This window comes from Vicugna pacos, chromosome 30 (genome assembly GCF_048564905.1).
Source record: "Vicugna pacos chromosome 30, VicPac4, whole genome shotgun sequence".
In the NCBI taxonomy this organism is placed as follows: Eukaryota; Metazoa; Chordata; class Mammalia; order Artiodactyla; family Camelidae; genus Vicugna; species Vicugna pacos.
The window spans coordinates 22,108,967-22,128,570 of NC_133016.1; the positions used below are offsets into that span (position 1 = coordinate 22,108,967).

The 19,604-nt window shown below is 40.4% G+C and overlaps 2 protein-coding genes across 7 annotated transcripts in view; one reads left to right on the forward strand and one right to left on the reverse strand.

Annotated features, from left to right (window-relative positions):
- The window catches only part of PIAS2 (protein inhibitor of activated STAT 2), a 74,995-nt gene extending 59,937 nt beyond the window's left edge, over positions 1–15,058 (reverse strand). For 4 of the 6 annotated variants that reach the window (XM_072952302.1, XM_072952298.1, XM_072952297.1 and 1 more), the window contains exon 1: positions 14,842–15,058. In XM_072952302.1, the coding sequence (XP_072808403.1) occupies positions 14,842–14,865 (24 nt within the window). In that variant the 5' untranslated portion in view covers positions 14,866–15,058. Of the gene's footprint in view, positions 1–11,954; positions 12,014–14,418; positions 14,437–14,841 lie in introns of those variants that run through there. The other 2 variants (XM_072952300.1, XM_072952301.1) reach the window with 2 other exon arrangements.
- Positions 15,059–15,865: 807 nt separating this feature from the next.
- The window catches only part of KATNAL2 (katanin catalytic subunit A1 like 2), an 89,703-nt gene continuing 85,964 nt past the window's right edge, over positions 15,866–19,604 (forward strand). Inside the window, exons 1-2 of the mRNA XM_072952306.1 lie at positions 15,866–15,951; positions 17,732–17,768. The gene's annotated coding sequence lies outside the window, so the exon portion shown is untranslated. The remainder of the gene's footprint in view (positions 15,952–17,731; positions 17,769–19,604) is intronic.

Here is a 19,604-nt window from a genome sequence, read left to right on the forward strand (position 1 = left end):
CTTGTCTGACAGAACTAAGTTAAACGGGCACAGAGCGTCTCCCCGACACCCAGCCTGAGACGCGGGCCGGCAGCGGCGGGCAGGACCAGGCTGCACAAGCCGGGCGGAGGACGGGGGCGGCTGCAAGGAGGCAGCTCCGGGGGACTGCAAGGGGCTGGGCGCCGGGGCTGTGGGTGTACAGGACAGAACAACCTGGGCCCTCCATAAAACAGCAAGGTTGATGTGCTCTCGGGGGAAGGGTGCATACCCCCATCTCTGAAAACCCGCGGAAACTTTTCAGGGGAGGAGAGGCGGGGCCCAGGCAGAGCCGCCATATTCTCTGGCGCTTAGCACCCAGGCGGGGGCAGAGGCGAAACCTGCGTCTGCACCGAAGGGCTTAGCGGCCTCAAGGGCCAGACTGAGATGGGCCTACAGCCCTGGGCAGATAGGATCCTTCCACTCTGGTCCCTCAGAGAACTTGCTCCACAAAGACAAACAAGGAGCTGGGTCTTGGCTCGGAGCAGGGACAAGGCTGCCCCTAGGTCTTCCCCGAGCCCACCCTCGGAGCGCGACCAGGGCGGCGCGCCGGCCAGGGCGGAGCGCTGGTGCAGAGCGCGCAGCCGCACAGAGCAGTGGCGCTACCGGTGGCGCAGGCAGGGGGAGAGCGGCCCCCCGCCTGTCGGGCAGGAACACAACCCCTGACCGAGGTGCTGGGAGGGGGCACGACCCGCCCTCCTGCCTGGCCAGTCTGCAACATCTGACTGCGGCATCCGGAGGGGCAGTGACCCGCCCGCCCACAGCAGAGGAGAGCTCCATCTGACCCCGTGTTAGGAGGAGGCGCGATCTGCTTGCCGACAGGTGCTGGGAGCAGCACAGAAGAGGGCGCCAACGGAGGGCCTATGAAAACAAGCTGAGCTTCCAAACCAGGACGAAGACAGAAGGACTTCACATTAAAAAGCACACAGATTCCAGGAGAACACCGACAACCCCCCTTTTTTTTTTGTTTTTTGTTTTGTTTTTTTTTTTAATCTGTTTTTACCTGTTCTATTTCCAATTACTCTCTTAATTTTTACTTCTTAATTCATTTCTATTTCTCTTGGGTTTTGATGTCCTGTTATTGATTAGACACAGGCTTCAAACACATAAATTCATCTCCCCACCCCCCCCTTTTTTTTAAAGGTTTTAAAAGGACGTCTCCACCTGATTAATACTCTGCTTCAACCCGCTCTTCTATTATTCATTATACACTGTTTTCAAACCCTCTTTCTCCCTTCTTTTAAAAATCTTTCTCTCTCTCTCTTATTTTTTTCTTTTTTCTTTTTTTTTCCTATGTTCTATTCCTAAATAGGCATTAGATAGATAAAATCCTTAAGATCCAAAATAGACAACTGATACTCCATAAACCACAGTGCCAGAGAGGTATGAGCAAGATGAAGCAGAGAAACCTTTCCCAATTAAAAGAACAAGAGGAATCCCCTGAAAGAAAGCTCATTGAAATAGACATCGATAGTCTACTAGATCAAGATTTCAAAAAAGGAGTGATCAAATTGCTGAAGGAATTAAAAGAGATAGTGCTTAGAGAAATAAAATATGTCAAAAATGAAATTGAAGCTATAAAGAAGAGCCAAGCAAAATGGGAAAACTCATTGACAGAGATGAGGAATGATCTAACAGCTGTGCAAAGCCGACTAGTTAATGCAAAGGAACGAATTAGTGATCTAGAAGACAGGGCAACAGAAAGCACCCATTCAGAAGAACTACAAGATAAGCAAATAAAAAATAATGATAATAGCATAAGGGACCTATGGGATAATATAAAGCGTCCCAATCTTCGCATAATAGGGGTCCCAGAAGGGGAAGAAGGATCAAAGGGGATTGAAAAGGTTTTTGAAGAAATCATGACTGAAAACTTCCCAAACTTACAGAAGGAATCAGATATACAAGTACAGGAAGCTCAGAGGGTCCCAAACAGGAAGAACCCAAATAGACCCACACCAAGACATATCATAATCAAGATGGCCAGAGTCAAGGATAAAGAAATGATTCTAAAGGCAGCAAGAGAAAAGCAAAGAGTGAACTACAAGGGAACCCCCATAAGGCTCTCAGCTGATTTCTCTACACAAACACTACAGGCCAGAAGGGAGTGGCAAGATATATTCAAAGCCCTGAATGAAAAAAAGATGCAGCCTAGGATACTTTATCCAGCAAGGCTATCCTTTAGGATAGAAGGAGAAATAAAGAGGTTCACAGACAAAAAAAAGCTGCAGGAGTTCAGCAACACTAAACCCATGCTAAAAGAAATATTGAAAGGGCTATTCTAAATAGAAAAGCAGCAGGATGCTACAGAAATGAGAAACGTACAACTGGAAAGGTGATAACTCATGAATTACAAATAAAGAAAACACGAAATTATAAAAGAAGACATACAAATCACTGAGAGTGGGAGAGGGAGGCAGGGAAATACAGAATTTTTTTTTCTTTCTTTTTTTAATTTTTTAACAGTAGGATGGGTTTGAGATCATGTTATTATCAGTTTAATAAAAACGGGTATAGGTTAATAGATTTACAAAAAAGGGTAACCACAAGTCAAAAATTTACAAGGCAGTCACAAAAATTAAATAAAATCCATGATAATACAGAGGAAAATTACCAAACCACAAAAGGAAGAAGAAAGGAACAAAGAGGATATACCAATTCAACTGCAAAGATAAGTTCAAAATGGCAATAAACACACATCTATCATTAATTACTGTAAATGTTAATGGACTAAATGCTCCAGTCAAAAGACATAGAGTGGCAGAGTGGATAATAAAGCAAGAACCTTCAATATGCTGCATACAAGAGACCCACTTTAGGGAGAAGGACACATATAGATTGAGAGTGAAAGGATGGAAAAGGATATTCCATGCAAATGGAAAAGCCAAAAAAGCAGGTGTTGCAGTACTGATTTCAGACAAAATAGACTTTAAAACAAAGGCCATAAAGAAAGATAAAGAAGGACATTTTATAATGATTAAAGGAGTGATACAAGATGAAGATATTACACTCGTTAATATATATGCACCCAATATAGGAGCACCTAAGTACATACAAGAATTACTAACAGAGATAAAGGGGGATATTGATGGGAATACAATCATAGTTGGAGATTTTAACACTGCATTAACATCACTAAACAGATCTTCCAGACAGAAAATAAACAAGGCAACAGAGAAATTAAATACTACAATAGAAAAAACTAGATTTGGTGGATATTTTCAGAGCTTTACACCCCCAAAAAATAGAATATACATTCTTTTCAAGTGCACATGGAACATTTTCCAGGATCGATCATGTACTTGGACACAAAAGAAACCTCAACAAATTTAAGAAGATAAAAATTATCTCAAGCATCTTTACCGACCACAATGCCATGAAACTGGAAATCAACAACAGAGAAACAAAGGAGAAAAAAAGAAAAGCATGGAGATTAAACAATATGTTATTGAAAAAACAATGGATCAATGAGGAAATCAAAGCTGAAATTAAAAAATACCTTGAGACAAATGATAATGAAAGCACAACCACTCAAAACCTATGGGACACAGCAAAGGCAGTGCTAAGAGGGAAGTTTATAGCGATACAGGCCTTCCTCAAAAAAGAAGAACAATCTCAAATAAACAAGTTAACCCACCACCTGAATCAATTAGAAAAAGAAGAACAAAAAGCCCCAAAAAGCAGCAGAAGGAAGGAAATAATAAAGATCAGAGAGGAATTAAATACAATAGAGATTAACAAGACCATAGAAAAAATCAACCAAACCAAAAGCTGGTTTTTTGAAAAAGTAAATAAAATCGACAAACCTCTGGCCAAACTCACAAAGAAGAAAAAAGAGAGAGCACAAATTCGCAAAATAAGAAAGGAAAATGGAGAAATTACAACAAACAAAATACAAATACAGAATATCATACGAGAATATTATGAAAAACTATATGGAACCAAACTGGATAACCTAGAGGAGATGGATAAGTTTCTGGAAACATACTGTCCACCAAAACTGAATCAAGAAGAAACTGAACACTTGAACAATCTGATCACTAGAAAGGAAATAGAAATAGCAATTAAAAACCTCCCTACAAATAAAAGTCCAGGACCGGATGGCTTCACAGGGGAATTCTACCAAACATACAAAGAAGAACTCATACCAGTCCTTCTCAAACTCTTCCAGACGATTGAAAAGGAGGGAATACTCCCAAACTCATTCTAAGAAGCCACCATCACCCTGATACCAAAACCAGGCAAAGACACTACAAAAAAAGAGAATTATAGGCCAATATCACTGATGAACATAGACGCCAAAATCCTCACCAAAATTTTAGCAAATAGAATCCAACAACACATAAAAAAGATTATACATCATGACCAAGTGGGGTTCATCCCAGGGACACAAGGCTGGTTCAACATACGCAAATCAATCAATGTAATACATCACATCACAAGAGAAAGGACAAAAACCACATGATCATCTCAATCGATGCAGAAAAAGCATTTGATAAAATTCAACACCCATTTATGATAAAAACTCTCGCCAAAGTGGGTATAGAGGGAACATATCTCAACATAATAAAAGCTATATATGACAAACCGATAGCCAGCATAGTTCTCAACGGTGAAAAACTCAAAAGCTTCCCACTAAAATCTGGGACAAGACAAGGATGCCCACTATCACCACTCCTATTCAATATAGTCCTGGAAGTCCTAGCCACAGCAATCAGGCAAGAGAAAGAAATAAAAGGGATCCAAATTGGAAAAGAAGAGGTAAAAGTGTCATTATATGCTGACGACATGTTACTATATATAGAAAACCCTAAAAGGGCCACAAAAAAGCTACTAGAGCTGATCGAAGAATTCAGCAAGGTAGCAGGTTACAAAATTAATGTTCAAAAATCAGTTGCCTTTCTTTACACTAACGATAAATCAACAGAAAAAGAAAGTAAAGAAACAATCCCCTTTAAAATAGCACCCAAAGTAATAAAATATCTGGGAATAAATCTAACCAAGGAGGCGAAAGAATTATACACAGAAAACTATAAACCATTGATGAAGGAAATTAAAGAAGACTTTTAAAAATGGAAAGATATTCCATGCTCTTGGATTGGAAGAATCAATATTGTTAAAATGGTCACACTGCCCAAGGCAATCTACAGATTTAATGCAATCCCTATCCCATTACCCAGGACATATTTCACAGAACTAGAACAAATCATAATAAAATTTATATGCAACCATCAAAGACCTAGAATTGCTAAAGCATTACTAAAGAGAAAGAAAGAGGCTGGAGGAATAACTCTCCCAGACTTCAGACAATACTATAGAGCTACAGTCATCAAGACAGCATGGTATTGGTACCAAAACAGACATATAGACCAATGGAACAGAATAGAGAGCCCAGAAATGAACCCACAAACTTTTGGTCAACTCATCTTCGACAAAGGAGGCAACAATATACAATGGAATAAAGACAGTCTCTTCAGCAAATGGTGTTGGGAAAACTGGACAGCAGCATGTAAAACAATGAAGCTAGAACACACCCTTACACCATATACAAAAATCAACTCAAAATGGATTAAAGACTTAAACATAAGACAAGACACAATAAACCTCCTAGAGGAAAACATAGGCAAAACATTATCTGACATACATTTCAAAAATTTTCTCCTAGAAGAAATAAAAGCAAGAATAAACAAATGGGACCTAATGAAACTTACAAGCTTCTGCAGAGCAAAGGAAACCAGAAATAAAACAAGAAGAAAACCTACGGAATGGGAGAAAATTTTTGCAAGTGAAACCGACAAAGGCTTGATCTCCAAAATATATAAGCAGCTCATACGACTCAATAAGAAAAAAATAAACAACCCAATCCAAAAATGGGCAGAAGACCTAAACAAGCAATTCTCCAAGGAAGACATACAAATGATCAAAAAGCACATGAAAAAATGCTCAATATCACTAATTATCAGAGAAATGCAAATCAAAACTACAATGAGGTATCACCTCATACCAGTCAGAATGGCCGTCATTCAAAAATCCAAAAATGACAAATGCTGGAGAGGCTGTGGAGAAAGGGGAACCCTCCTACACTGCTGGTGGGAATGCAGTTTGGTGCAGCCACTATGGAAAACAGTGTGGAGATTCCTCAAAAGACTAGGAATAGACTTACCATATGACCCAGGAATCCCACTCCTGGGCTTGTATCCAGAAGGAAATCTACTTCAGGATGACACCTGCACTCCAGTGTTCATAGCAGCACTATTTACAACAGCCAAGACATGGAAACAACCTAAATGTCCATCAACAGGTGACTGGATAAAGAAGAAGTGGTATATTTATACAATGGAATACTACTCAGCCATAAAAACCGACAACATAATGCCATTTGCAGCAACGTGGATGCTCCTGGAGAATGTCATTCTAAGTGAAGTAAGCCAGAAAGAGAAAGAAAAATACCATATGAGATCACTCATATGTGGAATCTAAAGACTCATGGACAGAGAATACAGACTTGTGGTACCAGGGGGGTAGAGGGTGGGAAGGGATAGACTGGGATTTCAAAATTGTAGAATAGATAAACAAGATTACACTGTATAGCACAGGGAAATATACACAAAATGCTATGATAAATCACAGAGAAAAAAATGTGACAATGAGTGTGTATATGTCCATGAATGACTGAAAAATTGTGCTGAACACTGGAATTTGACACAACACTGTTAAATGATTATGAATCAATAAAAAATGTAAAAAAAAAAGTATAAATAAGGGATTTGGGGACCTGTAGTTGGGGGGGACTACACAAATTTCCAACAAGAATAGATAAATTGGCATTTATACAATGGAAACTCAAAAACAATGATAAACAACAACAACAAAAATCCCAAATACATACAGCATTATTTGATTTGTATAAAATTTTAAAACACACACACAAAAATATATATATGTGATTTCTATATATAATTTTATATATCTATATAATGCAGACATGATCAGGAAGGGGACCCTGCTGACCCAATGAACTATTTAACTTGCATGCTTATTTACCTATATCTTACCTATTATAAACAATATTTTGTACCTATTAAATAACTTAAATATTTAATTTTTAAAATTAGCATGATATGCCTAAATACATAAACCAATTCAGAGAACTGTCTCAAGAAAATTTTTTAAAGGAATTAGTATCCTTAGAGAGTTCAAGGTTATTTTCCCCCATAAATCAAGGACAGGTTGCTATTTTAAAAAAAGGAGGAGGGAGAGAAAAAGAGAATAAAGCTCTTAAAAATCAAAAATATAACTACTAAAATAAATTCTATGGAACCATGGAAGAGTTCTAAGGCAAAGTCATGGATATCTTACAGAATGTAAGCAAATAAAAACATCAATCTAGAAAGTCCAATATTTACCTGTCAAGAGTCTCAGAGAAAATAGGAAAGAAATTACCAAGAAATAGAAGGTAATTCCCCAGACCTGAGGAGTCTTAGAACTGAAAAGGTCCCATCAGAAGGAAAGAAAAAGGCACACGAGACACACTTCACAACACCAAAGACATGGAGATCACCATGAAGACTGTAAACAAGGTTACCATAAAAAGACAGCCAAGAGGTTTGCAACAGACTTCTATTAGCAACACTGGGTGTTTTAAATTCCTAGAGCAAAGCGATCAAAATTTGGAGAGGAAAACCATACTGCCAACCTATGATTCTGCATCTAAACTTTCCATCAAGAACAAAGGCAAGCCACACTCAAACATTTAAGAAATTAGGAAGTGTATCACCAGCATACCCTTCCCAAAACAACTTCTCAAGATTATATCCCAGTAAAATCAAAAGGAGTCTAAAAAAGAGAAAGACATGAGATCCCAATAACAGCCGACCTAACTCGGGAGTGCCATGCAACCCCAGGATGACAGGTGTGCAGCAGATACTAGAACTAAGCCGCCCTAGGAAGGTTGAGAGCTCCACAAAGCCTATCTTCGAGGAAAGATGAATGGTTACACGATGAGAACATACTGTGATATTAAAATTAAAAAATAACTTCCATGAGCTCCCACCATCAAGCAGGACCTGGTTATATTTCTCCTTTAAGGAGCCCAGGTTTAACAACAGAAGCAAAGTTCCTCCAGAGCGCCACACTACTTGGTTCTACAGTAACTAATATTTCCATCAGCATGCATATTACAAAGGCTGGTTATTCATATTTAATTTCTAGAATCTTCCTGTAGAAGCACAGGAAGGTTCAGAAGAGTTATAAACCGTAACATAAATGCTATAAACCTTGACAACATAATAGAAAATGAAGGCTAGAGGAAGAATGGTGGAGGTAGGCAGAAACAAAGGGGAAAGGATGAATGTTAAATCCTTCTCTGAAAGACTGGGAACTAAAGAGATACTGCCTAAAACTGATAGGTCAAGAAACAGACATTTAACTATTAGAAAAAGTTTAAAATAATCAACAACAGAATTCTAGGAACAAAAATGCAACTGGTAGAAATCAAAGTGCCAGGGCAGGTGGAAAACACAATGATCCGAATTTCTTATCTACCAGACTGTCAGGCAACAGACACCGTTTAGAGTTGAGAGAAAAATCAAGATACAGAAAGATATGCTTCATTTTTGAGTTTTGGAATTAACCTAAGGAAAAAAACTTAAAAAAAAAAAAGTTAAAGGCAATTATATCCAGGACTTCAGAAAGAACTTTTACTTTTCTTCTTGAATTTTTCTGCAGTCTGCACAAGTGTTGCTTTCATTGAAAGAAAGAAAGAAAGAAAGAAAGAAAGAAAGAAAGAAAGAAAGAAAGAAAGAAAGAAATGAGGAAAAGAAGTAAGAGATTTAAAAACGTTATTAAAGCCATCTTCCAGAATTTTGGTGGGGGGGAGGTCACATAATTTGTCCAAGGTCATACAGTTGAAAACCATGCCTCTCCAATACTGATACCAAAAAAATACTTTCTGCAGCATAATCAAGATTTGCTTTTTACTGACTTGTATGAATAACCAAATGAAGATTTCTGAATGTCTATGTTAAGTTTATACTGTTCTCTACAGAGTCACAAAAACACTTATTTGTTTCAAACCATTTTTCCAAAAAGTCTAGAGAAAGGGCCATGTTATTAGTGGGTTCAAAATGAACATTCATAGAGAATAGTTTGGACTTTAATACCAATTGACTCCATATCACTTTTACCTCAATTCGACTGTGCAGTTTTTTAAGTTCCGATATCTGAAAAAAACAGACTAGTGGTCAAGATAACTCAGTGGGGAAAGAATCATCTTTTTAACAATTAGTCCTAGAACAACTGGATATCCACATTCAAAGGGAGTTATATCTCTACCTCACACCATATACAAACCTCAAACTGGATCAACAATCTAAATGTAAAAGCTAAAACTATAAGTAAAAGCTCTTAGATGAAAACAGGCATAAATCTTTGACACTGGATAAGGCAATGGTTTCTTAGACTTGACATCAAAAGCACAAGGAACAAAAGAGAAAAACAGATCAACTAAACTTTGTCAAAATTAAAAACATCTGTGCTTCAAAGAACACTATCAAAAAACCAAAAAGACAGCCAATAAAAAGGAAGAAAATATTTGCAAACCATGTATCTGATAAAGAACTTGTATCTGGACTATATAAAGAATTTAAACAAACAAACAAAAAAAGCAATAACCCAATTAAAAAACAGGCAAAGGGTCTGAATAGACATTTCTCTAAAAATTAAGCCAATAAACCCATGAAAAGATGCTCAACATCATTAGTCATCAGGGAAATGCAAATCAAAACCACACTAAGATACCACTTCATACCCACGAGGACAAAGATGTGGCAAAATTAGAACCCTTATAACACTGCCGGTGGGAATGTAAAATGGTGTAGCAGTTGGAAAAGATTCTGGCAGTTCCTCAAAAACTTAAGAGTTACCACATGACCCATCAATTCCACTCCTAGGTATCTATCCGAGAGAACTGAAAACCTATGTCCATACAAAATGCAAACACATGTAGATGAATGTTCATACTATCCAAAAAGTGCAAACAATCCAAATGTGCACAAATTCATGAATGGATAAACAAAATGTAGTATGGCCCAGACAATGGAATATTATTCAGCCATAAAAAAGAATGAAGTACTGATATATGTTACAAGAATGTACCTGAAAAGATTGTGTTAAATGAAAGAAACCAGACAAAAAAGGCCACATGTAAGATTTTATTTCCATGGAATGTCCAGAATAAGCAAATTCATAGAGACAGTAGATTAGTAGATGCTGAGGGTTGGGGGAAAGAGGGCACAGGGAGTGACTGCTAATGAGCATGGGTTTCTTTTGGGGTGATTAAAATGTTCTGGAATTAGACAGTGGTGATGGTTGCAAAATTTTGTGATCAGACCAAAACTACTGAACATTTTAAAAGACTGAATTTTATGGTATGTGAATTACATCTCAATAAAAATTTTTTAAATAGACTAGCTAAGATCCAATCCAGAAAAACCAAGGCAAAAATGCTAAGAGAAACATCTGGAGAATGCAACAGTTATCACAAAAGAGATTCATGTTTACCAGAGGGAGGGTGCAGACCCAAGAAGCAAACAAACATAAAAATTAAAACAGCTAAGAAAATCTTGGTTTACTGACTAATTAAAATTTATCTATTTCATTTTAAGTTACATATTTGGTTTTGAATGTGCTAACATAATCACCTGACATGATCTCAAATGGAGTCCTGGAAATTTTAGCTGTGCCCACTAATAATAGTTTTGAATTACAAAGTGAATTCTGTTACATCTATCATATCTATTAGACTATGTGTTCACCCAATACTTGCGGGCTCCGAGGGGTGAAGACCTCTAACCTCAAATCTCTCCATTAACTTTCCATTCTCCATCTGCATCCCAACAGTGTCCGAAGCTATGAGGATGGGAAGTAAGGAACCAAACATTGAAGCCTTCAACGCAGAAAATCTTCTAATACAGAATTACTTAAGCCTTTCAGTAGATCTTCCGTGTCTGGTTTACCAGTATCTATAAAGAAAGTTATAATCACTGGCTCTTTCACTGGCCCAAATACATATCTAGACTTTTGCACACACATTCACTGGAGATAATAAACTCTCAATGCACAAAAGGAAGGGGGTGCGGAATACAGGAGAAAGAAATCCTTAAAAAGAAGAATGTTACCACAAGACTCCCCCCTCCACCCCTGACACTTTAAGTAGGGAAAGTGGATTAACCAGGTTAAACTGTACCAAGGACCTCTTTAAGGACTGAAATTATGCCACCAGGAGACCAGAGTAGAAAAACCACTCTGGCTGAAAAAGAGATAAGGGACTTCAGACCCCAATTACCCTGCCTCTTCTTCTTCACTGTGTTTGGTGCTACTGGAGACTATTTTGGGGAAAGAAAGTGGGGCAGCAGTGACAGATGTCCAGGTAGTCAGATTATATGAGCCTATCCCAAGTTAATTCACAACTAGTTAGTTAATTTACAAACTAGTTAATTCACGAACTCCTAGTAACATAAACGCTTTAAACAAGCAATTATTCAACTGAATAATTTCTTCTCTAGCGCCTTGAAAGTTTCTAATACGTGATGCATTACTATAATCTCTGACTATACAGCCCATCATTTCCCTTCACAGAGAACTTAACCCCTTTTCCCTTCCGTCAACCCATCAGGACGAGCTTGAGAATCAGGTTTGTATAAGGTGACTCTAACCTCCCGGCTATAGACCTCTAGACGATTAGAAGAGACGTGGACCCCGCCCCCCACCTAAGCTCAGCCAATCAGATCCTCTCCCCCAGAAGACCTGAAGAGAGATGTGCTAGTATTTATTGGTCACTTGAACTGAAGGCAGCGAAGTGTAGGGATGCCACATTCGGCTGTGACTGAACAAGACCTCTGGTACTGGCTCACAAGGCAGTCTTAAAAACTGAAATTTACCAGGCAGCTTCTTAATGTTCTACAGGAGTTGCCTCGTCAGGAACTCCCCTCCGCTGAGCCTAAAAAGCAAAGGCACAGGAGTCACTGTCGCACAGTGAAGATGACCTGTCCCCAAATTCCCAACCTCCAGTACAAGAGATGGCAGCACTAGCAGGAAGTGACCTGGTACAGCTGTACAGGCCCCTAGGGAGTTACCCTGAAAGAAAATGGACAAAGATGATGGAAATTCTCTCAGCGGCATTAACAGCAGCCAAACATGTGGCATCCAGGTCGGTTGGCCATTCCCTCTGCTGGCATGAAGTTAGCCAACAAACCAATGCCTATGATTTTTCTTGGCCCTTTTCCTTTAATTCACTTCATTATCACTCTGATCATCAGAATATATTCTGGAGCAGAGATCATTTAGAAAACGTGTGAAGTTTCTTCACCTTCTCCTCCTTTCTAAGGAGATTTTTAGTCAGCTGTCCGGTTTTCCCTACAACACTGTATGTCACATGAGAAGGGTGCTTGGTTATTTATCATTCAATTTAGTTCCTAGATTGCAAGATGATAGCTAGGAGCTCGACGTGGACCCAAAGGAAACTGAACAGAGCAGTACAGAGTACCTACTCTAAAGCTAGACCTATGAGGTTAAAAATCCCAGGACTTACGCAGTATCGGTCAAACTGTGTGATCTAGGTCAGGTTATTCAACCTTCCTTGTGCCTCAATTTTTCATAGAATTGTTGTGAGAACTAAGTAAGTATGTATGTAAAGTGCTTAAACCAGAGTCAGGCATGTAATAAGCACTTTACTACAATGGATATCTGCCACCATCATCATCATCATTGCAGTGGGGAGTGGGGAGAGACACAGCACATCTTTAAACATAGAAGATGCTACTGAGCAGCTAAGGCAAAGACTGGGTTAGATAACTCAGCATTTGCACAGCCCATACCTCCCCTCCTCTGAAAACTCCCTCCAGTTAGTCTCTGTTGGTCACCTTATGTGAACTGTGGGGGAGTGGGCCGTCTTCTATAAAGGGCAGGGAGACGACAGCTGATTTATAGAAAAAGATGATGAAGCTGGTCCACAAAACAAAATGGGAGTGGGGAGAAAGAGGGGAAAGGGAGGAAGAAAGGGAAGGGGGAGAGGGTGGAGAAGGGGGAAAGGGTCGAAGTGCGGGGACTGGGAGGGAGAGAGACAAAGAGAAAGTGAGAAAACCTATGGTTTCCAAACACCTTCTAGTTCCAGGTTCCATTCCAACCTAAGCACTGACTGCCCTTTCTGCCCTATACCAATAAAGACATTCTCCACTTTTTATTAAGCTTTAAGCAACAACATTTATAGAGTCTAACACAAATCTTGGAAAAGTTTTCATTGATAAAAAAAATCTTATAAGAGAAAAAGTTGTGTACATCCGTTATTACACAAAAATTAAGACAATATTGCAGATAAAAGTAAATTTAACTACAAACTTCAGTATTCTCAACCCCTCCTAAACCTAACACATGAATGTACACAGGTGAGAGGCTCAGGCCTGATTGTTTCAAAAGCTCTACAGCTGAGGCTCTGAGACACTAAAATCCTCGCACTTATCAATATGAACACTCTACCTACTATCAAGGTTCTCTATATAAACTAGTACAAGGCATAAAATGCATTAATCTACTTTTCTCTCTACTGAGAATTAATTTCTGAAACAGCAGAGGGGAAATGGAAGGTATTACTCAAACTGAAACAATTTCCCTTTAAATCGAAACCATGCTCACCACATCAGCCAGGTAACCAGCCAACATCCTTCCCCCAATCCCATCCCGAGCCTAAAAACTGTAGGAAACCTACAAACTGAATCTTTTGCAAGATTCCTCTTCCTCCTTATTCCGAAAAAGTAATCCTAACAACACATGTCTATGTTGTGCAAACTGGCCGCGGTTAACTTCAAGTTCCTATTCATCCCTTCTTTGACTTTTTTTTTAATCAGGGTTTCCATCCTTAAGTATTCCATTTATGTTGTCAGTAATTCAGCGATCGATTTAAAAAAAAAAAACAACTGGCTGATTTACCACGGTTTTGCCTCAGTTGAGGACTGTGAAGGTTATCAGCCCAGGGAGACATATCTTTTCCATTCTAACCCCAACACAGCCCATTTCAAACGTCTACTATACGAAGGTATCAACAATAAAGTTGTGATCTTGTTCTAAGGCGAGGAAGAAAAATTTTCAAGAGCAAAAGGAGTTCACAAACAAACCTCATGACAGCACGGACTTTGCGGATTTCTTACCACGGCACTAAGAAAACATCAATGTTTAAGGCCGACTGTTGAAGGCAGGGTTCCCCAAAGACCATGCTTCTCTCCAAGATGTTGAGGAAGCACGGTGGGAGGAAGGAGCCTTTCTCGTGACAGATCTGACTAAACGGTAGCGTCAGCCACAGAAGAGAGAATTCCTAAAAGCAATTTCACGTTTCAGAAAACCGTTACCCACCAAGTGAGTAGCCTGTAGACTTAGGAATCGCCAGACACGTACACCCCCTCGCGAAGGTGGAGAAGCAAATCCTGCTTCCCACCTCATCCCTTAAAACAAACGGGGAAGTCGGGTCCCCACGAGCGCCTCCCGAGGGAAGCCCCAGGCCCCCGCGCCAGGTGTGCGGATCCGTGACCGGACCCACCGGCGGGCTCATCCTGGGCCCCAGGCCCGCCACCCCCGCGCGGCCCGGGCGTCCTCCACCGCCTCGCTCCCCTCCCCCGCCCGCCGGCCCTGGCGCCCGCTCGGAAGCCGGCCGGGGCTCGGGGCTCCGCCAACCGGTTCCCGCGAAACAAGAAGGTGGCGGCCAGCGACGTTGCGGCTTCCCCGCCTCCCCTCCCCTCCCCCGCGGCCTCCGCTCTCCACTCCCGCGGCCCCGCTTACCCTCAACTCCTCGAAATCCGCCATTTTATACCACCCGCGGGCGCCGCCGCCGCTGCCGCCACAGCACCCCCTCCCGCTGCCGCCAACAACACCGCCGCCACCACGGCCGCCGCCGCCGCCTCCAGCACCATCCTGCACTGGGCGCCACTAAAGACGCCGCGGCCACCGCCGCCGCCGCCGCCGCCGCCGCCGCCGCCGCCGCCGCTGCTGCCGCCGGGCCCGTCACGTGACCAGCACCGGAGCTCCGCCCCCGCGGCCCCGCCCTCCCGTCGCCCCGCCCACCCGTGCCGCCGCCTTCCGCCCGCGTTTTCCGCCCGCCCTCCCCCCGCGCGGCGCTCGCCGGCTCTCGGCCTCCTCCTCTTCTCGGCCCCGCCCTCGCCGGCCGAGTGCCAGCCTCCCGGTCGCCTTCCTGCGCCCGGCCCTGTCGCCTAGCCCGCCTCAGCCCCAGCTGGTGCCTCCCTTCCCGGCGTGAGGTCCCGGCTCGATCCCCTAAAGCGCCGTCGCGACTCCACGGTTACCGGCGGGCCTGGAGGAGGGAGTGACTGAGGGGAAGAAGAGGTGGCTGGGACCCGTGACAGGAACATTTCGGGAAAATTCTTACGGTGCCCTTCCCCACGTTGGCTGTGGACGGAGGGAGCACCCATAAATAAAGCCATCCCCCTGAGTGGTTTTGGCGGAACAACCTAAATATGCGTGTTGAATAAGCTTTTGTTCCGATCTACTGGTGCAGGGTTGGTGAGACCTGATTGGGTTGCTAATATCCTCAGAGTACTAACCTGGCTGGGTCTCTCCGACTTTGAAGGGCGGCTGAATGTCATGGACTGCAGAATTGAGAGAGTTAGGGGAGGGAAGTTGGAGAAGTGAAACAGGAGAGCGCCCAACAGAGTCCTGATGAAAAGTCGAGGGGTCAGGGAAATCAGATAGCTAGGAAAAATGAAATGTCAAAGGCAGAGAAGATGGAAAGAAGCTTCCCGGCACCCCTGACGTGCTGACAAAGGATAAGAGGGGATGCTAGATCAAACTGATCAAAAAATTCACTGGAACAAGTCCAGGGTTTAAATTTTCTTGAAGAGGTAGTTGGAACCCAACCATGAAAAGACTTTAAAACAGGTAATATAATTTACAAGGCCCTGCTTAATCTGGTTCCTACCTGCTTTCTCTTCTCACTCCCCCTTCACTCCACCAGCACTGAACTTCTTTCAGTTCTTCCATCAGATTCTACCCACCATCACCAGCACCGCCTTTTAAGACTCTTAATGTTGATCTGTGGGCCAAGAATAACTTCCCACTCTACCTCTTCGCCTATCTCCTGTTCATACTTCAGGTCTCAGTTTAAATATCACTTCTTCAGAAAGACCTTCCCTAAACCCATATGCCCCGTTGTAATTCAGATCACTCTCTGACTGCTCATAGGACCTGAACCATTCCTTCACATTTTTTCCATGGTAATTATATAGGTCTTTGTGTGATTATTAAATCAATCATAATTATTGTTTAACTTTTTTCTTAAAAAAATTTTTTAAACCCATTAGACTGTAATGACTGACAAATGCCTGGAAAATTGTTGGCCTACTACTTGTTTAGTGAAGAAAAGAATGAAGAGTCTCTAGAGTAGGTCCTAATTCTGTATCTCCACCGTTAATTTTGTAGTCTTAGCTTGGCTTATTCTTAATCTGAGTTTATTCTCCATAGGCCTTGATTTCCACCTCAGCAGAGTTTAACATTGTTCAACAAACATTAAATAAAGGCCAATATAGGCCAGGAGCTTTGGGTAAATATAAAGATCAACAAGATACAATATAGCGCTCCCACCAAGGAACTTACAACCCATAAGAGGCACCAACACAAACAGAATTGTAAGAAGCAAAGCCGTGCTGAGATTGTTTGAAGCGTTCATTGTAGGGATGGGTAGGTTTGACTGGAAAGAGTTCTAGATGCTGCCCTATTCTGGCCTAAACCAGTAATAGCGGGGATTAGATCAGGACTGTAGCTGTCAACCCAACTACTACAGAGCATTTCCAGGCCAATTAAATCAAGTGTGGGCCCATGCCCCAAGGTAGCCTAATCAGGCAGACCAGTAAGCGTCTGGGACATGTGTTCAGGAATCAGAGTTGAGATTTTCTAGCACGTGAAACACTGTAGTCGTTTTCCCACAATGAGGGGCTAACCTGAAGACCAACCCATCTCATAGGTAAGAATCAGCAAAAAATATCAGAATTAGCTTTAACACCTATCTCTGTTTGTCAGTTTTCTTAAGCCAATACCTTTCCTTTACTATTGTAGATAGTAATAGTTTTCTATTAGTTGCAACCAGAAGAATTCTGCAATAGGTTGCTACTTTGTCTCACCAGGCCAGATGACAAATTTGGCATCTTTTTAAAACTGTATTCCCTAATATTCAATATTTGTTTAAAGGAAAGACAATGGTAAAGGGTAGAATGGAAGTCTATCTCTTTACTGTGATAAACAGTTTAGCTCTGGTCCACATTTGTATATACTATTCATCAAAAAGAAATCTCTGCAACTTACTTAGATCTAACTTCCTTGTAATGTGGCATAACATATCCTTGGATGGGAGTGGGGAAGGAGAGAGGTATGGAAGCCTCACCATTACTATAGGCCACATATAGAACTGTTCCCCTAGAGGAATTCTATTTAATTTTCTCATTACATTTTCAATGGTTAAATGTGTTAACACTCTTTATGGATGAAGGTTCTAGGCAGTTACCTAGCTGGGCCAACCCTTTAATTTGGCCCCAATTAAAAAACATAAGTATTGTAATTAAAGTGTTCTAAGATTATACTACATGGACTGACAAGTCTCAGGAGTAGCTTTTCTACTTGTCTAACTTTGGCAAAGTCCCAACCTAGTTTTTCTGATCTGTTTCAGATCTCAGGATGCTGGAAGATTAAACAAGATAAGGAAAGTGAGTACACTTTATAAACTAACAAAGTGATAGATGATCAGATGATTGTTTTTCAAAATTTAAACAGCTGATAAGCACACACCCCAAAAAAGTATTTAGAAGCACTCATATACCCATATGAAATATGCTAGTATCTTTTGAAAAGAGTATTCAACCTAGTTGGACCATGCATGGAATATTGAGTTTACCTTCCAAGCAGTTGTCTTGTGAACCCATTCTCTTCCTGTCTCTGAGCCCATCAATCCTCCTTGATCTCAACATCTCTCTTTTCCTTTCCCTGGATTTCTTCCTCTTTCACTATATCCATGTTCAAGCCAACTAGATAATTTCAAGCCACTGTTTTTCTTTTGCCAAGCACACACCTATTTTAATCACATTTCTTCACTCCTTTACACTTTGCAGATAGTGTCTGGCCTCAACCTTTACTGAAACTAATACAGTATCAAGGAAAATGAACAATGAGTTTATCTTTTATTTTATATTTCTGATTTTTATTCTGAAATTTTAAACACACAAAAAAGTGAAAGCATAACACAGTGAACATCTATATACATTCTAACTAGATTCAACAATTCTCAATATTTAAACAATTTATATTAAAGTATAATTTATATACAGTTAAAGCCTCATGTAAATGCTTATCAAGATACAGAACATTTTCATTGCCCCATAAAATTCCCTCCTGCCTCTTCCCAGTCAAACTTCCCTCCAGAAATAAACAACGATATGATTTCTTATACTGTAGAGAGAATATTTAAATAAAGAAAACCTCTCTACTCATTTTAAAATGCTAGTATAACCTTAATGCCAAAACCAGACAAAAATTAATTTCTTATCTAACTTATGAGCGGATCTTATCCCAGTAATGCAAGGATGGTTTCACACTAGCATATACGTTAAAGAACTTGGTGATTTGATACAACTCAACAACTGAGAACAATCAAAAAATCTGGATTTAGAAAACCAGAAGCAAATGCCTAATACAAGGAATTATCCAGTCCAAATCTTAGAAGGTGGTAGTGCAGGCAGTTGAACTGAACATTTGTCCTGAGGCATTTGATAATCCAAAAGTAAAATCTATAAACTGAGCTATGGCTTTTGCAGGATTGCTGGGCAAGAGAGAAGTAAATGTAAATCTAGTGCCATAGAAGATGTAAAATCTAATAAACAACCCCCATATGTAATGCAAGACCCCGGGGGTAAAGATAAACCAGAGATAAATCAGCACTTCCACAAATTGCATTCAGGTTTTACAGTTATCAGGAAATCTCACTGCCTGAATATTAAATAAACAGGTCCTAGAGTGGTATTCCACAGGCACTGGGCAGAAACAAACAAAAATTCTCTTTAGATGAAGATATCATCACCCCAAACCTCAAATTATCCTACAGATAATTTTCCAAATAAAACAACTAACATATAGTCAAGATCAGAAAAAGACTGCAATAAAAGCATGCTTACAAAATAAATAAATAAACCTTGAAAAGCAATCTAATAGAAACTCTAAAATTGAGAAGTTTAAGAACACAATGGATAGGTTTAATAGTGTATTACACAAAATTAAAGAAAGAATAACCAGAACATATTAGAAGACTATTTAGAATGAAGCACAGGGAAATGAAAAGATGGAAACTGCAAAAGAAAATAGTAGAGACAAACATAGACTTGAGACAGAGAAGATAATATTGAAAAAGTCTAACAAATATTTAATTGAAGTCCTCAAAGAACAAAAAACCAAAATGAGGCAAAAGCAATATGTGAAGAGACAAAGCCTGAGATTTTCAGACTGATTAAAAAAATACTGCAGATAAAGGGTTAAAATCCTTTCCCATTCTA